The 22,664-nt window shown below is 37.7% G+C and overlaps 1 protein-coding gene across 2 annotated transcripts in view; it reads left to right on the top strand.

The window, feature by feature from the left end:
• The window catches only part of sema6bb (sema domain, transmembrane domain (TM), and cytoplasmic domain, (semaphorin) 6Bb), a 143,133-nt gene that overhangs the window by 64,238 nt on the left and 56,231 nt on the right, over positions 1-22,664 (top strand). For both annotated transcript variants that reach the window (XM_051903292.1, XM_051903291.1), the window contains 4 exons: positions 8,107-8,230; positions 10,191-10,305; positions 15,273-15,333; positions 15,431-15,493. In XM_051903292.1, the coding sequence (XP_051759252.1) occupies positions 8,125-8,230; positions 10,191-10,305; positions 15,273-15,333; positions 15,431-15,493 (345 nt within the window). In that variant the 5' untranslated portion in view covers positions 8,107-8,124. The remainder of the gene's footprint in view (positions 1-8,106; positions 8,231-10,190; positions 10,306-15,272; positions 15,334-15,430; positions 15,494-22,664) is intronic.

Here is a 22,664-nt window from a genome sequence, read left to right on the forward strand (position 1 = left end):
ATTCCCAGAGGAGTGTTATTTATAAGATGCTCTGCTGAACCATATGCTATGAGGGGAGGTGTTTATTGTTTTTCTATGTATTTCTATTCGTACGAGCTCAGTAGTTCCGCTCTACTGCAGCATGCATCATCCCTAAAGACGTTAATTTTGCATGACGAGCGTGACACACATACACTTATGCACACGTCTGCCTATCTCTCCTTCTCTGTTCCTATTCCTCCTAGTAATCTTCCCGCCGCTCTTTCATCCCTGATTCTCCTCCTCTTCCGACTCCTTCAAAATAATAATAAAAATAAAAAATAAAAGCCTGACAGCTTGTGATGAGCACAGTTGAGATATTAAGATTCTGCGGGGTATTTTTGTTAGGTAATGCACAGCCTCGTGGGAGTCTCAGGAGAGTAAAGCTCGTCAACCCAGAAACTTTGTGATCCTTGCAAGTCCTTTTAGTCATTAGCCTGAACTTTTTGGTTTTATTTATGTCTGTGCAGTGGATTATCGCCTCCCTGTTTTTGCTTCACTCGTTTTTACAGCAGTGGATATGATGGATGGGATAGCTTTAATCTTTCAGCAGTCTTTTTTCCTTCTTTTTAACGATGTAGAGTTGTTTCCATTTCGTCCGTTATACGTACATGATTTACAGCGCATGAAGCCTTCAGCCGGGTGAGGGGTCAACCTTGCCACAGTCTGCTCTGCTGCCTCTGATGTGTTTATGATGATGTTTGCCCATTAAAAGCTCTATTTTAAAGTCTTGTATTACTGCCCTCGAGATGAATTAAAACACAGGACTTAAAACAAATGACCCGTCGACTCACTGTATTCAGTAGACTGAAATGTTCTTGAATAGAGTCACAATCCTTTGTAAAATATGTAATATTACACATAGTTCCCAGTTTCAGATCATTCATTCTTTCATCTTTCATTTTCAATGTATATAGCAGTGTGATTTGAAAAAGTTTAAGGTCAGTAAGAATTCTTTTTTAAATAAATTAATACTTTTATTCAGCAAGGATGCTTTGAATTTATCACAAGTGGCAGACACTAAAGACAGTTATAATGTTACAAAAGACATTTTTAACTTTATTTTTTCAGAATTCTTTAAACTGAATCCACAGAAATATTAAGCACCAAAGACAATGATAACAAATTTGATAATAATGAGAGATGTTTCTTGAGCACCAAATCAGCATATTAGAATGATTTCTAAAGAATCATGAAAATTGACAGGGAAAAAAATATTTTAAAATATATTAAAATAGAAAACAGTTATTTTAAATTTCACAATACTATCACAATATTTTTATTTTCTTTTTACTGTTTTTTTTTTTTTTTTTTTTTTTTTTTTTTAATCAACTAAATACAGTCTTGTTGAGCAAGTGAGACTTCTTTCAAAAACATTTAAAAATCCGACTCCAACTTTCGCATGATACATCCCATAAAAATACAGAGGTGTAGTATGATATTGTTGGAGTCACGAGAACTAACCTGGGGTCAACCACAACTGTAAGCTGTATTTTGCATCACTTGTTAGTACTGATTAACCAACAGATGAAACAGCTCAGATGAAACCTGTGGTTTTAATGGTGAAAGACAATTCCACCGTCTTGGAGTGGTGCCTGACCCAGAGAAAAGCCAATTTCCCCAGCTGTTAGCTTGCGCACAGTTTGTTCATTTAGCTCTCGTATATTTTCGCCAAAGCTGTTAAGCAGCATCTGTCTACAGTTCTCCCCTTTTCCCGATGTTTGTGTGTGTGTGCAACAGTGTAGCACCAGCCTGATTCATCCTTTTTTGTAGATTGCTGTATTTGTCTGGATGTTTTTTGTGTCTGCAGTGAGTGAAAAATAGCTCAGGGTGTCTCTGCATGAGAAGGTGCTGCTCTGCTGGTTCAACCTGACGCCACACTCCATCAATTCAGAATCAGGATTACTGCTCCATGGGAAATCCGTGTGGAGCTGGAGCATATCTCTTCCCTGTCAGGAGTTATGGAATGATGCAGTGTATCTTCATAATGTGAGACTAGGTCTTTGACGTGCATAGACCATTAAGTAGATCTTTAATTTCATGTTTCTTCCACCATGCAAAAAAATCAGCGCTGCAGTCACCGGGCTGCTTTAAACTGCCCTGATAAATGGCTTCGGGGCTTTGACTGTGTCTGGAAAACAACCTATTAAAACGGTTGTGGCAGAATGGGAGAGTGAATTGGGCGTCATGCTATCCAGAAACAGGGCAGTAAATACTGAATGGCAGTCCAGACCGTGGCTGCCGGGCTCTGATATGGTTTTGGTTGGCTTGGACCATTCCCCCAGGGGTCAGAGACGGAGGTTAACCGTCTCGGGTCACTGGAGCAGGATTTTAGGGTATATTCAGGAAAGGAATCAGCCTCCTCTTGGCTCCGGGTTCTTCCGGTTTCACTGCTTTGAAAGCATTCCAGACATTTTTTTTGGCCTCTTTCTACATATTCAACTTTCGTCTTCCGATACTACTTCCAAATTGCTTTTTCCCCACCTTACTTCTGTTTTGTTTTTCTCCTGCTCTCTCTCTTGTACTTTGCTACCTTCTGCTTAGAGGGTTAGTTCACCCAAAAATGAAAATTCTGTCATTGATTACTCACCCTCATGTCGTTCCACACCTGTAAGACCTTCGTTCATCTTCAGAACACAAATGAAGATATTTTTGATGAAATCCGATGGCTCAGTGAGGCCTGCATTGCCAGCAAGATAATTAACACTTTCAGATGCTCAGAAAGGAACTAAAAACATATTTAAAACACCAAAAAAACAAAATAACGACTTTTCAACAATATCTAGTCATGGCCGATTTCAAAACACTGCCTCCTGAAGCTTCAGATCTTTTGTTTTGAATCAGTAGTTCGGATCGCGTATCAAACAGCCAAAGTCACATGGACTATTGAAATTTCGAAACACTTATGATGTAACGAAGCCTTGTTTACTGAAATCACGTGACTTTGGCACTCCGAAACCACTGATTAGAAACAAAAGATTCGTAAAGCTTTGAAGCAGTGTTTTGTAATCGGCCATCACTAGACATTGTTGTAAAGTCTTTTTTTTTTTTTTTTTTTTGGCACACAAAAAGTATTCTCGTAGCTTTATAATATTAAGGTTCAACCACTTTACTCACATGAACTGTTTTAAATATGTTTCTAGTACCTTTCTCAAAAATTTTACAGTCCTGTTTCGCATGTACATACTATATACTTATTGTAGTAATTACAATAACTGGATAATAACTAGGTCTAGTCCTGAACCTACCCCTAAACCTAATCTTAACCCATGTATTTATCTTATATTATTCAGTATTTTCTTGGTAAGTACACTGTAATTACATTGAAAGAGCACGTACTGTAAAATAAAGTGCAACCAAAAACTTTGTTGAGATACCAAAAAATTGATGTTGACTGTGGTGGATCAACATGGTTTGCATCCTGGAGCCTTTAAGGCAAATCTGATAACATGAGGTCACAGTGTGGGTTTCAGGAGAGGTCAAGGCCAGGCTGTGAAGCAGTTTCCCATAGCAAATGCTCTCGTTGCTTGGAAAATGAAAATATGCTCTCTGTAAGGGCCTTATGCAAGTGAAATCGATCCGTTATAGACTATATGCTGTAGCTGTTCAAATGTACCAAGACATTCTTTACCTTCAGATTCACAAATTAGAAGCAAATGTCAGATAGTGGTTTAATTTCTGTTCTCTCTGATCATTCGGGTCTGATAATGTATGCGATAATTCAGCTCTTTATTACTGATCACTTCTCTCATTAATGCCATTCTCTACACTCATTATCAGTATTTTATCTGGGACACACATAAATGAAGTTTGCTCTCAAATCCTTAGATGATTTATCGTGTTCAAATCCCTCAGGGGTCCGTAATGAAATCAGTGCCTTTCTTCTTTTACCCAGAATACATATCATCAGAACAGTATGCCTTTTAAAGGCAAAGAATAGGGCTCATAATAATCGAATTCAAACACAAAGCATTTGAATTTCAACCAGGTTCAACATCCTTGAAATTCCCAGGATGCAGCTTGACATTAGCATGGAGACCTGCTTTCCGTTAGGCAGCTGCTCATCATGATCTCCAGCTTTGAGTTGTCACTTCCTCTGTTTTTGTTCTCTGGTCTCTATTGACCAATCATTCCTCAGACTATTGGCTGTAGATCAGAGTTCATTAAGCAGCCTACGCTACCAAGCTATTATTGATTAGCTAAGTGATTTGTTATCTTAAGTAACAGCTTTTCAATGGTCGGTCATCGGGCTCCTCTCACGGTATCTTTAGTGACCTCATTCAGATAATTACCTTCTCAAACGTTAGTAATTACATTGATAGGAGTAGCAAACACATTTAAAAAATTCTCAAACAAATAACTTTTGAGGTGCGGTCAATTTCACGGGCAAAAAAGGTCCTTTGTTTGTTGTCAAATGTGTAGTGATATGTGAAGTATAGTTCACATAAAAGTAATTTTCAAACCAAGCAGCTTGTGTTTTTTCTTTTTTTTAGTTTTGTTATTTAAGGCAGTGTATGTAAACATACATTTTGTAAGTATTGTATTCAATTTATTTATTTATTTGTACCAAAATTATATTTGGCAATATAAGTAAATGACTTTTTTCCAAATATTAAAAAAACAATTTATTGAACAGTTAAGGTTCTAGAATCGTTAAGAGGAATCTGAATCGGAATCTTAAGATTCCTATCCCTATTTTTATTAGGACAGCATTGAATGTTAGTATGACGTAAATGGACCAATCATGTTATCTGAATAAACTCTGCCACAAAACATTTGCCATAATTAAAAGTGGGATGGTGTAAGTTATATCCAAGCTTGTATTTACTTCACCCCCTCTGCATCTGTTTAGCTTGCCGTCCCCTGAAACTCTATAGCTCAGAGTTTCTAATTATGCTAATTAAATGCGTGAGGCCTGGCGCATACTCGTAAATGATTAATTGTAGCAAGACAATAGAATCACTGATACCGACTTATGGCAGCGTCTTCTAGTTTTAGCTATCCTTTTCCGTCTGCCTCCATTCCCAAATTGGCCTCACTTCATTTTCTCTTTTTCTTCTCCTTCATGTAAGCCTATTGTTGAACATAATTTGCTGCATTGGGTGTTGAACTATTAGTGTGTGGGGCGGCCTTGTTCAGACTTCAATAGGAGGAATTCTAGAAATGTCCTGGAAAGATAGTTAGCCCTGATAAAACGTCACAAGTCATTTCACTATAGAAATAGGCTCACAATGGATGTAGTTGTGTGCGTACATGTACATGTGTGCGTTTTGGACAGCAAGGCCACGCTTTGACAAATGAGAGCTGGCTGTTTTGCATTGTGTAACTCAGTTGGTGCTTAGCCACAGGAAAATGAGAAGGGGTTTTTTTGAATAAAGAAATTGAGGCTGTCAGATATTAATACATGTACGTGTCGTCTTAGCGCTGCGGAGCCGAAAAGCTCAACTGACGCTGATTTGTTTATGTTTGCACTGTGACTGTAACAAACTGCATTTCCACTAAAGTTTCAAAGCAAATGTTCTCAGCTTGTTAACACTCAAGCAGAGAGATAGCTGAGCACTATTCATTCTTATATTGAGTTTCATGCTATTTAAACTACTGACCACGGTGGAAAATATATCAGAAACACATGACAACTGGGCTTGTAATTTCCCAGGTTTTCCAGCCGTTCTTTTGTACAAATACAACAGTTCATTGTACAGAACATTCATTAGGTATGAAAAGCATGCTGTGTCTTTTCATAAATTCTGGTTTTCTGTTATTGCCCCTTTATATTCTCTTCAGAATGGCTTTCTGTTATGTTCTGTCAAATTGTTAAATTTTTTGTAATCTGTTCCTTTGACTTAATCAAAGCCCAGTAGATAATTATTGAAGTTTAAAAGGGATATTTCACTCAAAAATCAAAATTCTCTCATTATTTGTTCAGCCTCATGTCGTTTAAGTACATCCACCCCCAAACAATGAAAGTCAAAGGTTTCCAATGATATTTTGGACCCTTATGGCTTTCCTTGTGTGGACAAAAACAGTGAATTTTTTTTTTTAAAGTACCTTCTCTTGTGTTTCACAGAAGAAGGAAAGTCATACAGGTTTGGAACAACAGGAAGGATTTTACGGCAATTTTCTTGGTTGACGATTGAAGTGTGTATCGACTAGATACATCAATTTTACTCATGTTTTTTCGACCTATTAAAAAGGTGCTGGTGTCTCTCAAACCAGTAAACGATACACACAATCATACATGTATCATCTGTCCATTGAAATCCCTTTTTCAGACAGTACCATTATGTTAGACTATTACCGACAATACTATTGTGACAGTTCTCTAGAGCTTCTCTGTGCCTCTCTGAAGTGCAGAGGTAATTTTCCACATAGATTGCATTGCACTTTAATTTGAGTGACATTTGTGTTTCCATCACATCTTCTCTCATTCTGACATCTTTTTTTCAAGAGTGCAGAAGTTCTGAAAAAATTTAATACCTGCCTATTTTCAGGGATCCAATTTAAAAGTCCATCTCTACTTGTGGTAACTTTTCAAGCGCCTACATATGCAGGCACACACAAGCTTTGTAATAAAAAAAATTGGTGACAGTACCGACAGTAGGCATTATATGTGTGTATAATTATATGTGTACAAGTTTGTTTTTGTTTTCAATGCAGTAGATAAAAACATCTGCCAAATGCGTAAATGTAAATGTGGCATCGCAATCCCAGAATGCATTGTGTCAGGTGAAGAAACAGACAAGATGATGGTCAGTCAAGTAATGTAGATTTTTATTGACACTTCTCAGCTCTGAATGAAAATAGGTTTATTGTTAAATCAAATCAAAATGGACTATTTTACCAATTTTTGGTGTGTGCTGTATTTTTTATGATTATTTTCGGATTATGTCATTGTTAGCTTCAGCGTTGCCAAGTCTATGTTTTTCCCTTGGAATTTGGCTACTTTAACACTGTTGCCGCGGGTTGTTTTTCATGTTCGCGGGTTGAAGCGACACCAAATAACATGATGTTTAGCTCCTGGAATGCAAATTTTATCTGGGAAATGCGATGAAGCGCAATTGGGCTTGTTTTGCTGTGAAACCTGGCAACCCTGGTTAGCTTAACAACATGTGGTAACACCAAACTCTATAGTGTGCAACAGTCGGGTTCTGGAAGTAAAAATCCAATTCATTTTTTCCATAAAAAAAACTGATTTTGAACACTAATTTATAAGCCTTTAAAAACAAAACTACTGTGAGCTACAAGGTTGTTTATCCATGGTTTATGCTTTTGTTGAAGCATTATTTAAACTTTTTTTTTTTTTTTTAAATAATCATGTTTTAACAGCAGAATTCCTGGTGAAAAACTACATTACCCATGATTCTTCTCCACCAATCAGAGAATTATGACAATCAAATCATGCCAAAAGAGCACTTCATAGTTTTATATTCATTTGTCGTTTTAATTTGATTGTCTTTTGCAATGCTTCATGACATTCTAGGTCTGTCTGTTATTAAAGGCGTTAAGTACCTAATCTTTTACCTTTGTCTTATTCAATTTTCAAATACTTTTTTGCTTCAAATCAAAGTTTGTAATGTTGTGATTCAACTCATAGCTGATTGATTTGGTTCATAGCTTATAACTCTTTCACAAAACACTTTTTAAAATCCCTATAGGATACTTCCCATGTATAGCATTTCAAATCCATCATTTCTATGTCCATTTCAGTTAAGATGCTGCCTATGTAGGCAGTAGGCAGCAGGGCAGCTCTAGGTTTTTAAACAGAGCCTCTCACTCACACATGCTTTGACCCCCTCCCCATTTCTGGCTCAGTGTGAAGCCCTTTTGTTAGACGTCCGGGCAGTTCAGTCCTGGGTCCTGTGTCTTTGATGACAGCTCTGTGACACACCAACATCGGATGGACCATTATGGCTGACTGACACAAATTCTATTGGTGAATGACTTAATTGCTGATGTTAATCTCTGGGGTGATGATAGAGATGCTTTAGAGTCTATTAGAGTGCTAGTTTTGTTCACTAAGAGAATGTGACCAGAAATCTTGCTAGATCACCACCTCACCTGACTCTTTCCTGCATGTTCCTTTCATAGTGCCGGAGCTCCGCTACCATGACGACTGTGGCCAAACCTTTCATCGGGCTCTTCTGGCTCCTGCGGTTGGTGTGTGCGGTCTTCCCTGAGGAACCGGGACCTCTGAACTTCATCCCCACTGAAGGTAACGATGTCTCCATTTCACATGCAGTCAGTCAGGATCAGGGTTGGATCCCGTCTGTGCTGTCAGGCTCTCAGCTTTCACTTTCTTATGCAGAGCAGGCATGTGATTGATCACACGTCAATAATATTGATTCCATGCATCCTAGCTTAAATCATTCAGATCTGTCTAAGGTGAAAGATGAGAATAGCAAGGGGGTTTATAACGCTCAGAGTAATAAAGAGACAAGGAGCTGCGGGAAGCTCCAGGGAGGGTGTTATCACATAATGAGAGAGGAACAGATACAGGACAGGAGTAAGAAACAGGGGTGTAAAGTACTTGAGTAATTGTATTTCATTACTATAGTGATTTCATAGCAAACGATAAATGTGACTTCACCGTTATGATCGAGAACTAGGTACCCTCTTCCTAAAAGATCAATTCAGCTTAGGGCTGTCAAGCGATTAAAATTTTTAATCTTATTATTTACATGATGTGGAGATTAATTAATCTAATTTGGCTGAGAAATTACTCCCAAAAGATACTTTAAAGTCATTATTATTGTTTAAAGCATCAAATAGACATGTACAAAAAGTAGCTTCAGCAAGAAATATTTTATTTGATTCAACATAGAATTTGTTCAAAACGCAGGTTCAGAAATGAAATGCCGCTGTGTGTTGCATGGAGATGAACAGTTCTGCTTTGTCTTCATATTTTTGTTGACAAAATTGAGCAAAACAGACAATATTGTGTCAAAAATAACACAATATTAACATCTTATTTGTTGTATAAAATCAGTATCTCATTTGCGCTCATGCTACTCTGGACAAAAAAAAAAAAAAAAGCAGCACTCGTGTGATATTGCACTCGTTGCTCGTGTGATATAGCTTAACTATATCATATTATGTAAATATGGGACAAAAACTCAAAACAGGCATTTTTGCCCCATATATTGAATTTATTCTAACTACATTCTATAGGCTCCATCATGCAGTGAGTTGTTGCTCTGCATCATTTTCATCATCAATCAACTGTATGAAATGTCAGATGGGGTAAGTGCGTTAAATGCGTTATTAATTTTAACACGTTATTTTTCACTGTAATTAATCTATTCAACGTGTTTAATCAACAGCCCTATTCAGCTATATATTTTCATGTTAAGAAAGAAGATTTAAATTATAATGATGATAAAGGTTTGCTTTATTATTTTTCATACACATTTATGTACTTTTTTTATTTAATTTTACTTTATTTATTCTAATTTTACATAATTTTGTTTTATTTTATCCCTGATCTTGCCTTGCTTTCTTTCTTCTGGACTACATTCAGATATCAAGCAACTATAAAATCATATAGTTTTTTGATATTTTGATGAATTTAAAGTTGAAACATTTCAAGTAACAGTTTAAGGTAACAGGTTTCAGGATAGTTCCTAAAAGATTAAAGCAGCTATATATTTTCATGTAAAGAAAGAAGAATGACATGCTAATAATGCCAATTTTATGTTTGTTTGTTTGTTTGTTTGTTTGTTTGTTTGTTTATTTATTTATTTATTTATTTATTTATAGTTTTTCATTAATTTACATTTTAGATGCTTTCCTACTTCCAGATACAGCTTGCTTGCATTCAAATATAAAACCAGATAGTTATTTGATAATTTGATGAATTTTAAGTTTAAATATTTCAGGTAACAGGTTTTAGGATTAGTACAATTCCTCAGTACATTTTACGTCTCTGGTAACAACACTACTCGACTAGGCTGAAAATATGATGAAGACAGACTTTATCTGTGAAAACCACTGAAGAGCAACCACAGGCAGCTGTCAACATTTTTATCTCAAGTGTGACTCGCAAGTGATCGAACGCCTCTCGCCTTAACGGATCACCTCACTCACACCCAAAAGTGCAATGAAAAGATGATACAACCCTCTGTCAACCCTTTCCCTTTATCATTCACTGTCTCTTCTACCTCTTTTTCCCTTAGTGGTAAGAAGGCATCCTGTGTTTCTCGGACGGCCCCATCGCTCATCTCTCAGACAGGAACCCTTACACATTCAGAGGATTCTGCAGGTCAACCGTACACTTTACATCGGAGCCAGGTAGGGTGTGAAATAATGCTGATTAGCATGGGCGTACCCTGTAATTATTGTTACATCGGCATCTGTAATTACCTGCATGGAGATGTGTGTTTAAGTAAATTATGTGACATTCAAAAACAATCTCTTTTGAGATCAAGAGTCTGAATTGCTGCTTCTTGTAGATGGTAATTAAACAGCTTTCAAAGCTATTTATAGGGATAATTCATTTAAAAATTAACATTCTGCCAGCATTTGTTCCAAACCTGTATGGCTTTCTTTCTTCTGTAAAACACAAAAGAAGATATTTTTTAAAATGATTGTTTTCAACCCCATTGACTTTCATTGTATGGACAGAAACAGTTGAAACGTTCTTAAAAATATCTTTTTTGTGTGTGATAATGTCACATGATAATAATTTTGGTTTTATTTATTTGTTTTTTATTTTATTTTTATTTTTTAAATTAATTTACTTTATATTATGAATTATAAAATCATAGTTGTTTGAACATTTCAAGTAATAATTTAAGGTATCAAATCTTTTTCAAAATAGTTTTGGTAAGCCTCAGGAAAAAAAATTCATACAGGTTTGGAATGACATGAGACTAAATGTAAATGATGACAAAATTAATTTGAGTGAACTGTCCCTTTAAGAAAAACATAATGTGTTTCTCATTGTGGTGGTACTGGGTTGTAAATGTATATCTTGGACACCTGTAGTTTTTTTTAGGATTTTAGGCCATTTTGGGGCTTTAAAGAGGTCACAGGGTCAATGATGTTTTTGCTTTCTTGCATTTTTTTTTTTTTTTTTTTTTTGCCTACCGGGGTTAGGAGTATATAAACAAAAATAAAACTTCATTAGGTTTGGCTCTTTAGAAAAATAAGCTGTTTTTGTCAATTTTTGCAGCATACTTCCCAAAAATGGTTGGCACGTCCATTGGGAGAGTTCAAACATATGGTGATAGTTACCAAAATTCGTAGGGGTCCAGGAGGGAGGCATCATACTCTAATAAAGTCCCTCATACCGTGTCAGGAAATGACCTGCCCGCTCGACCGTGTCAAAAATTAAACCTCAAAAATAAATATATCACAAAGCGCCATATGACTTTAGATGCCCAGACTAGAGTCTCTCATTAAAAAGGCCAGAAGTCTTTGGCCTAAAGAAGCTCAACTCAGAACTGAGCAACCGTTTCGCATACAATTTCCAACTTGGAACCACTGTGTCCGGCGTAATTCGATGAAATTCAAGCCCCGCTGTGTGCAGTCAGCAAACTTTATGTACCTATCAGTGTCTGAAGTAAATGGAGGTGTTTGCCGTAGCCAACAGAAAATGACCTCTGTGGAAAAGGAGATTTATTTAGCCGATGACTCGAAAGGGAGCATTCAATAATAACGGCAACACCGAGTGAAATAAAAAGGAGGCAATGCTGTGTAGGAGAGCGGGAGAGAGAGTCAGTGAAGTTTCAAGTCAAGGATATAGACGTCCTGGATTGACTGAATAAAGTCTGAAACGGCGTGCTCAAGTGTGATAAGAGGTGCAGACGGGTTAAATCCTGTTAGCATTAGCATAACCGCTCAAGACCGTGCCCCAAGAAAGCGGCCAGCCTCTCAACCCCTTCAAAGTATTACCTTGCAACACCTGGTCAAGGATGAGAGGACAGAAGTTTTTTTTTTTTTTTTTTTTTTTTTTTTAAACACGCTTGGTTTCCTCCAGAAATTTCTCAACTCCCACGCAAGTGACTGCAAACTAGCCTCAGACTTGGGGGAAAAGCCATAAATAAATACACCTATAAGACAAATGAGGTGTTTCTTTTGTGATCTGTATAAATAATTAACATTCCGAGTAACTAGAGGAGGGCGACTTAGATTGCCAGCGGCGACCTGGTTAAGTCACATTAAATCAAGCCTCAGCCACCTCGTTGTGTTTGACCTCATTGAGAGGTCAAGTCTTTCAATTAAGCTCAGGAGTGAAACTCAACACATTCTACCCTCAAACCTGTCACTAACCGTGCAGGACAGGTTCCGGCTGACCTCTGAGGTCATGGAAACACCGCCTGACTGACGTACAGCCTCTACTGGTGCAGAGAAATGAAGGACTCAGCTGCCATCAGGGCTGCCACACAGATGCCGTGGGGCATGGGACGAATGGTGTGAGACCTCCTGTGTCTCCCGTAGTGCTGCAATTGACAGACACACTTACTCTTTTAGCTGTCTCCTATGTGTTAAATATAGTCAGGCCCCCCATGAGAGATCCTGCGTCTCTCAGGCCCTTTTTGCTCGTCAGTGTGGTCATAAATTTGTAGCACTGAATAAGGGCATAGTATTGTACCAAACACACAGTACTGCATAATACATCTCTCAGCAGTCCTGCATGAACTGATAAAATATACAATGAATGCAATGTAAGTCGCTTTGGATAAGTGTCTGCCAAATGCATAAATGTAATGTAATATAATAATACAGTAAAGGTGGCCAAAGGCACTTCGTCATTCAGGCAATCTACCAGAGAGAGAAGATAGATAGATAGATAGATAGATAGAGTGAGATGAAATCAAATAGGGAAAGCTAAAGAAGGATAGAGGGTAAGAAAAAGAACTAGATTTTTAATTTTTCTAAAGAAAATGACAATGCATTGCTATGCGACATTGCCATGTAAGATATACTGGATGGTTGCTTACTGGCTAAACCCATGCCAGGTCTCTGATATTCTGGTCTCTAGATATGACTTGGGTTTTATATTTTATCTGCCAGGTGAAAATTGCAGTTCTGATCTCTTGGAAAGTAAAAACTCAGAAAATTCTGAATTGTTCAGTTTATTGCTAGGGTTGTGCAAAATTCACAATTGAAGAATCGTCTTCCTTGCCAAGTATGAATTTTTAATGAATTGGCCACATCAGGCAGGAAGTCGAATTGGAATGAAAGGAAGAGGAATTTACTGAATTGCAGTTTGAATAAATTCAACACTGTCTGTCCGTCCATCCATTCATCCATCCATCCGTATTTTCAAAACCATTGAACAAGGCTTTACTCTGTCTGTCCATCCGTCCATCGACCCACCCACCCATCCATCCATCCATCCACCACCCATCCATCCATCCGTATTTTCAAAACCATTGAACAAGGCTTTATTCTGTCTGTCCACCCATCCATCCATCCACCCATCCTCCATCCATCCTCCATCCATCATCCATCCTCCATCCATCCACCCACCCATCCTCCATCCATCCAAACACCCACCCACCCACCCATCCTCCATCCATCCATCCACCATCCATCCATCCATCCATCCATCCACCCACCCTTCCACCCATCCACATCCATCCATCCATCCACCCACCTTTCCACCCATCCATCCATCCATCCATACATACATACATATTTTCAAAACCATTGAACAAGTCTTTAAGCCAACAATCAAAATTTGTCTTGACATAATTTGCTAGTTTTGAATTTGAATTCTACTTCCTTCCTTCAAATTCAAAATTCTGTATCCTGTTTGCTGCCTGATTTTTCTACCCAGCATTTTTATGTGATGTCTCTAAATTCACATAACAATAAGTAGATGGAAACCTACTTATCTCCATAGCACACTATACAAGTTGAGTTACTTGCATTGAAATTTTGAAAGAAAATACAAAGTAGAGTTTGTGTACAAGATAAAGAAAGAGACCAAGAGCAGAAAAGATACAAACAAAGGGACTGAAAAAGAGTTTTTACTGGCCCCTGTCTGTTCTGTTCTTGCCAATGGTCTGCATGTTTTGTCCAAACCATCTGTTTTGTTTGGTAACCTTGTGTAACTATAAAGCCTGTTTTTATATTCATTTAAATGTGACAGTACTGTTGAACTCCAAACAGACCTCTTGCTTTGCTTTACTGCTTGCATTATTCTGTCTGCTTAAAGTTTGTGCTCTCTAAATAAGGCAAGCACTGTGTAAGTGTATGATAATTTTAACCAGGGCACTTAGGGGCCGCCCTGCTCAAAGAGGGAATGGCCAAGGGGGATTCATTTTAACAAACCACACAGAGAGGGACTGAATAATTTATAGTCCGTCTCATCGGACTCTCTTCAAGAACACACATATACACACACAGTCTACATTTTTGTTGATGTGTCCACAGAGCAGTGATGCAGATGGAAGTCTGTGAAAGATAAGATCAATACTACTGCAATAACATGGCTAGTCTGTGAGCTTGGCAAATTCACAGATTACAACATTTCAGAAGGAAAAAGAGAGAGTGAGAGACTCACAAGATTTGAAATTCTCCAGCTCTCTCTTCGGGCCGCATGGCAGCTCTTAGTCCTTGATCAATATTCAGGCATAAACCACGGTACTCTATAACACCCAGCACGCCATGATTAAAAGAGATCAGATTCATTGAGACTTTAATAGATGCCACAAGGTTATAGAAAGATTATTAAAGTGCTTGCAGGAAGTGCCAATGCACTGGATGCTGTGTTCAAGATGAGGAGATGCATGCAACATGCATGCAGTGTGGGGGTGGGTTATGAATTATGGAGGGGAAATCAGGCATATCATAATGCAAAGAATCGTGATTATGTAGGACGGGCTGTGGTGAATCGTTTGAGTGTTTGACTGCGGATCTGGGTGAATTCATGTAGGAATATGAATGTAATATCAATTTGTTAAACATTTAAAGAATACACATTATGCTTCAGTGTGTAAGGTTGAGGTCTTTGGATTTAAGTTATTTGATCACTGCAAAAAAATGATGTTTGATCTTGATGTGAGGTTTATTTTTCTTGTTTTAAGCATACATCTCATTAAATGTTTTAGTTTTTTTTCCTGTTTTAAGTGTAAATCTAATTGTGGTATATGAGGTAATAGTAAATGTATTTCATTTTTTAAGATATTTAAATATTAATTCTTACTTTCTAATTAAGAAAAGAATTATTTTTCAGTGTTGTGTTACTGCTTTGGTGTTGGTTCACAGTCTCTCGCTCTTTCTCTCTCACTGTGCTTATGTGTCAGAGATGACCTTTTCCGAGTGGAGCTGGACAACGTGGTTGGAGAAGAGATGTTTTACAGCAAGGTGAGAACAGAAACACACACACACACACGTGCTTATACACAAATACTTTGTGCTGGAAATGAACAGTCACTCATTACTAAAGTTCCCTCTGTTACAGAAGAGGACATGGGAATCCAACAAAAATGACATCAGAATCTGTAGAATGAAGGGAAAACATGAGGTGAGTGGATATTCTCACACATATATGTATATTTATATAAACATATGTAGACACATGTAGGGTTTCCATGTTTTATGGGGGGAAAGAAAACTTTCTGCATTTTTACATTTTCAAAAAACATAATTTAGTATGATTTATAAGCTGTTTTCCTCATGGGGACCAAAAATGTACCCACAAGGTATTGCCATCCTTGTGAAGACATTTTGTCCCCACAACGTAGTGTTTACCAAGACACACACGCACACAAACCAAATACTTATATATAAAGTAAATATATGGGTAAACAAATTTATATATATATATATATATATATATATATATATATATATATATATATACAAACCCAATTCCAAAAAAGTTGGGACACTGTACAAATTGTGAATAAAAAAGGAATGCAATGATGTGGAAGTTTCAAATTTCAATATTTTATTCAGAATACAACATAGATGACATATCAAATGTTTAAACTGAGAAAATGTATCATTTTAACGGAAAAATAAGTTGATTTTAAATTTCATGGCATCAACACATCTCAAAAAAGTTGGGACAAGGCCATGTTTACCACTGTGTGGCATCCCCTATTCTTTTTATAACAGTCTGCAAACGTCTGGGGACTGAGGAGACAAGTTGCTCAAGTTTAGGAATAGGAATGTTGTCCCATTCTTGTCTAATACAGGCTTCTAGTTGCTCAACTGTCTTAGGTCTTCTTTGTCGCATCTTCCTCTTTATGATGCGCCAAATGTTTTCTATGGGTGAAAGATCTGGACTGCAGGCTGGCCATTTCAGTACCCGGATCCTTCTTCTACGCAGCCATGATGTTGTAATTGATGCAGTATGTGGTCTGGCATTGTCATGTTGGAAAATGCAAGGTCTTCCCTGAAAGAGATGACGTCTGGATGGGAGCATATGTTGTTCTAGAACTTGGATATACCTTTCAGCATTGATGGTGCCTTTCCAGATGTGTAAGCTGCCCATGCCACACGCACTCATGCAACCCCATACCATCAGAGATCCAGGCTTCTGAACTGAGCGCTGATAACAACTTGGGTTGTCCTTGTCCTCTTTAGTCCGGATGACATGGCGTCCCAGTTTTCCAAAAAGAACTTCAAATTTTGATTCATCTGACCACAGAACAGTTTTCCACTTTGCCACAGTCCATTTTAAATGAGCCTTGGCCCAGAGAAAATGGCACGGTGGATTGTGTTCACCGACAGTGTTTTCTGGAAGTATTCCTGAGCCCATGTTGTGATTTCCATTACAGTAGCATTCCTCTATGTGATGCAGTGCCGTCTAAGGGCCCGAAGATCATGGGCATCCAGTATGGTTTTCCGGCCTTGACCCTTACGCACAGAGATTGTTCCAGATTCTTTGAATCTTTGGATGAAATTATGCACTGTAGATGATGATAACTTCAAACTCTTTGCAATTTTTCTCTGAGAAACTCCTTTCTGATATTGCTCCACTATTTTTCGCCGCAGCATTGGGGGAATTGGTGATCCTCTGCCCATCTTGACTTCTGAGAGACACTGCCACTCTGAGAGGCTCTTTTTATACCCAATCATGTTGCCAGTTGACCTAATAAGTTGCAGATTGGTCCTCCAGCTGTTCCTTATATGTACATTTAACTTTTCCGGCCTCTTATTGCTACCTGTCCCAACTTTTTTGGAATGTGTAGCTCTCATGAAATCCAAAATGAGCCAATATTTGGCATGACATTTCAAAATGTCTCACTTTCAACATTTGATATGTTATCTATATTTTATTGTGAATAAAATATAAGTTCATGAGATTTGTAAATTATTGCATTCCTTTTTTCTTCACAATTTGTACAGTGTCCCAACTTTTTTGGAATCGGGTTTGTATGTGTGTGTGTGTGTGTGTGTATATATATATATATATATATATATATATATATATTTGTTTACCCATATATTTTAATATGCATGTATATACTATATACATATCTACATACAATTGATTTTGAGAAAAGGTTTTGGTAACACTTTACAAAAAGGTTCATTAGTTAACATTAGTTAACAACATTAGTCAACATGAACTAATAATGAGCTGCACTTCTACAGCCTTTATTAATCTTTGTTAATGTTAACTTCAACATTTACTAATGCATTATTCAAATCTTGTTAACATAGTTAATGCACTGTGAACTAACATGAACAAACAATGAACAACTGATTAGATTAGTAAATACAGTAACAAATGTATTGCTCATGGTTAGTTCATGTTAGTTAATACATTAACTAATGTTTAACTAATGAACCTTATTGTAAAGTGTTACGGTTTTTTCATTATTCAGACATTATTATGATTATTGAGCTGTTTTCATTGTAGAACCAACATTGGCTGGTCCCTGCAATGGAGGCAAATCCTGACCCATACAAACACACATTCATATCAACAACACACGGTTAAACAACAACACACATTTATTCATGTTAAATGCTTATATATGTCTCATTGTTTGTGCCCCTGCTCATACTCTAAGGTGCCATCACAAGAGCTGCCTATGGCAAATTTTCAGGAAATCAGTTTTTTCTGTGCTGTGTGCAAAATAGAGAGGGGTGTCAAAAGCTGCCAGCGGTCCCCATAACTGCCCACGCGTGACCACTGCAGATATCTTCTTTTCACACACCCTTTCTGCTTCGTCTTCTGGAATGCTGGGTATTTTGTCTGACTTCAATAAGAGTGAAAGGGAGTTTTTATTGAAAGGTGTCTGTGTGGGAAGAGTGAAGGATGACTTAATCCCCTCCAGGCGAGAAAGAGAGAAAAAGAGAGAAAACGACTTATTTAACACTGAAAGTGACACCTGACATTGAATCTGGGTGAGAGAGCGTAAGACAAAAGCACAGCAGTGAGCAAGTGAGATGAGACATACAAAGGAATGGAGAAAGCAAGCTGATCTCCCACCTGTCTGCCCTAGGGATGGATGGAAAGACGGAGAGAAAGACCAGCATACAGTAGATGAGGGGAGTGAAGGGGTCAGTAAGAGAGAGAGAGTGGACAGGAAAGATGTTAATGGATGGTTCACCTAAAAATTAACATTCTGTCATCTTTTACTCACCCATGTGTTGTTCCAAACCTGTATAATTTATTTTCTTCCTTTGACCAAAAAATGAACACTTTAAAGATTAATTCTTGAATTAATAGATCACTGGATGGGCAGATGAACAGTGAATAACTTAATTTAAACTTAATTTTTGTGTCTTTGTTAGCCAAGTCATTTACAGTAGATTTTTTTAAATTATTTTCTGTGTGAAGATTCTTCAAAAAATTCTCCTTACATCGTCCGTATAATGACACGGATGACATTTGGAATGAGTAAATCATGACAAAAGTTTAATTTTGGGGGGGTGAACATCTCCTTCAGAAGGTGAGTCAGCTATAAAATAAAGGAAAGAGATTAAGGGCAAGAGAAAGAGGGGTTGTTGGGAAGGAAAGGAGAGAGAGAGAGAGAGAGAGAGAGAGAGAGAGAGAATTACCCTCTTAGAGTTAATAAGTCTGCAAACATGAGAGGTCATGCAGAGATGAACGAGAGACGAGACAAGCTCTTAAACAGGACCCAAGATCTCACACTGAGTGGACACTGATATACACACTCACGCACACACACGTCTGCACAAACACGCACTGTACACCCATACACAGCGTCCTCTAGTCCTTATGTGTGAGTCCTTGCGTGTTTTACTGTGATACATTCGCCACAAGGGTAATTGGTTTTGGTAATTAAATGTTTCTGCACGGCTGATCTAAGAGGCCACGCGGCTGTAATTGGGAGGGAAATTCAATCTCCACATCTCTGCCCCTTTCAGCTGGATCTGCAGGAGGCCATTTTGAATCTCTGATGAATGCAGATGCAGTCTCTTTCCTTCTCTTCTCTCACTTCACTCTCTCACACACACACACACACACACACACACACACACGGATTCTGGGGTTGGTTTAATGCAAGGCAACTGGGGTGCAGCTGGGACAGCCAGTGCATACAGAAAAGAAATTCTATGCCAGTTTATAGACACATTATGATTGACAACACTTAGACAAATTGTTTCACCGATAATGTGCTGATGCAGCTCACTACACTTCCAATTACACACACCTGCATGGATGTGCTGAATATTATAGAACCACTCTGATTCTGAATTGAAAATCTACAAAGAACCCAAGTGAAACTAAATCTGCACAGTATATTCTCTGCATGTTTGTGTGTAAAATAATCACGCAGAATCTGAATTCTGAATCTAAATGATCCAAACTGAATGTGAATTCGGAACGTATTATAAATGCTGGATCTAAAAACATTCTGAGTCTGAATTGTAAATCTAAAAGAATCACTCTGAATCTGGATTCTGAATCTAAAGGATCCAAACTAAATATGAATTCTGAATTTAAATAGACTGTATATAAAAGTGAACAGTTCTGCATGTAATTCTGAATTGGAAATCTAAAAGAACCACTCTGAATCTGGTTTGGAAACCGTTTTGAACCTAAATTCTTAATTTGAATTCTTAGTTGAAGTTGCATTTGTATATTCTCAATATAAGTGAGCGTGAGCCACTATGAATGTGAATTCTGAATCTAAAGGATCCAAACTGCATTTGAATTCTGAATCTAAATATAGATAGACTGTGATTAGTGAACAACTCCTGAAAAGCTCTTAAACAACTACTCTAAATCTGAATTCTGAATCTAAGTGAACCACTTAAGCACTCACTGGCTAATTGCATCTTTACTTTGTTAGTATTCTATTTGTTGTTATTGTTGTTTTTTTGGTCTTATGTTTTTGTAGTGTTCATTTGGGTTTGCGCTCTGACAGGTCCATTTTAAGTTGTATAGGTTTAACGCACTTTTAGGGCACATTACAGTGCTGTCTCTCACTCACGCTTTTGAATCCTTAAGCTCCATGATTGCTTTAGTTAGCCTGCTCTCAATGTTGATGATAGCCCATGGTGTGTTCACCAGCCATCAGCGTCAAAGTGTGTGAGGGGGCGTGGATTAGCTCTAGAGCAAAAACACAAATACACACAATCCCTCTCTCTCACATACACAAAACTCCAATCATTTTCTCCTCACTTTTGTCCATCTCTTTCTTTCTTTCTTAGTCAATCCTTTTTCTAGCTAACATACACATCCTACATAAACACAACACCATAGTCTGTGTTCCCTGGCAGATTTGCACAAATTTAGCCCCCGCTGTTAATGTGGTCCCTGTCTGACCGAGGCTGCTGTCACTGCAATTACAAAGAGAATTCTAGAGATGACAATATTGCCATGGGAAAGTGAGAGATTGAGAGGGGAAAAAGAGGTCTCTGCCAACTTTCTTCTGCTCTTTCCTTCTCAAAGCTCTGCAGTATTTCCTCTCCTATCATGGTTGGAGAAACAGACTCAGCTGAGCATGTAATGGAAACTTCTGAGAGTTAGTTTTGCTTATTGTAAATATGACCCTTTTATTATGAGGAACAGTGTCTGAAGTGGTTAAGTGGACACCCGTGAGATGAGTTACACTCTTAGTTGATGATGTGCAGAATTGTGCAGTATCCAGTCAGTTGACTGTGCTGTGTAACACCTAATGCAACATTCACGCTGAACATGATTTGCAGCGACTAAGCAAACTGAAGTCCTTCATTTTCAGCAAGAGTTGTACACTGCCATCATTTGCGATGCTCAAAACTGAGCATTGATCAAAAACAAATGAGTTTTAATCGCAAAAATAGAAACAAAACGATTGTCAATGTTCTGTTGTTCATTGCTTGCAGTTACTGGCAGTAAATATTTAAAGGGTTAGTTCACCCAAAAATGAAAATTCTGTCATTAATTACTCGCTCTCATGTTGTTCCAAACCCGCAAGTCTTTCGTTCATCTTCAGAACACAAATGAAGATCTTTTTGATGAAATCTGTGAGTTTTCTGTCCCTCCATTGACTGCCTTTGCAACTGAAACTCTGACGCTTCAAAAAGTTCATAAAGAGGTCATAAAACTAATCCATATGAATTGAGCGGTTTAGTCCAAATTTTCTGAAGAGGTTTGATCGCTTTATATGATGAACAGACTGAATTTAGGCTTTTATTCACATATAAACAGTCATCATCTCACACATCAGTTGTGGTAAACAGAAGCTCAGACATGTTTGCTTGATGTGCGAGAACCAATGAGATTCATTCTCGTGTGTTACACAGCACATTTGAGCTTCCGGAAGAGGTTTGTTCTCACGCGTCAAGCAGTTTCAGTTGAGCTTCTGTTCATGTACGTTGATCAGTGTTTATATGTGAATAAAAGACTACATTAAATCTGTTCATCATATAAAGTGACCGTGTCCCTTCAGAAATTTGGAATAAATCACTGGATTAGTTTTACGATCTCTTTCTGAACTTTTTTTTATTCTGCGTCAAAGTTTCAGTTGCGAAGGCAGTCAATGGAGGGACAGAAATCTCTCCAATTTCATCAAAAAGATCTTTATATGTGTTCCAAAGATGGATTCCAAAGATTCCAAAAATGAAAGTCTTGGAACGACGTGAGGGTGAGTAATTAATGACAGAATTTTCATTTTTGGGTGATCTAACCCTTTAAACATTTATCACTTGTTGCAAGCTTCTATCTGATGACGTCTGGTTTGGACACATTATTAGGCACTGTCAGTCTGTGGATGGTTTATGGTGTTATTGTGGGACTACATTTTGAAGGAATGTGTTTAGATATAAAGATATCAGTGATCTAGGAATGTAGGGAGTACTCTACGCAGATATGCAGTGTTGGTATAGATGTCATGTCTAGAGACTCAACAGAGAGGAAGAGAAAGAGAGAGAGACAGAGGAGGAATTCACTTGTTCAGCTCAGCATCTGTTAGAAAAAAACATCTGCCAGAAAGACAACGCCCTTTTACTAAGGTTCTCACACACACAAGCTTGGGTGGTAAACTTATCTGGGACCCGGTATAAATAATTTAGTACTTGACACCAACAGTGAGAATTTGCAGGGATAGTCAAGGTCCTGTAAGCGAAATAAATATGGCATGCAGGTACAGGGTATAAAATCGAACAGAGGGGAAGACATTTTTTTAATAAAAGAGACTTGACTTGAGCTAGAGACAGAGAGGTTAAGACAGAGACCTTCACCACTGTGACTTCACACAGAAATACTAAAAACCTCTCAAACCTCA

This window comes from Ctenopharyngodon idella, chromosome 8, assembly GCF_019924925.1.
Source record: "Ctenopharyngodon idella isolate HZGC_01 chromosome 8, HZGC01, whole genome shotgun sequence".
NCBI classification, from domain to species: Eukaryota; Metazoa; Chordata; class Actinopteri; order Cypriniformes; family Xenocyprididae; genus Ctenopharyngodon; species Ctenopharyngodon idella.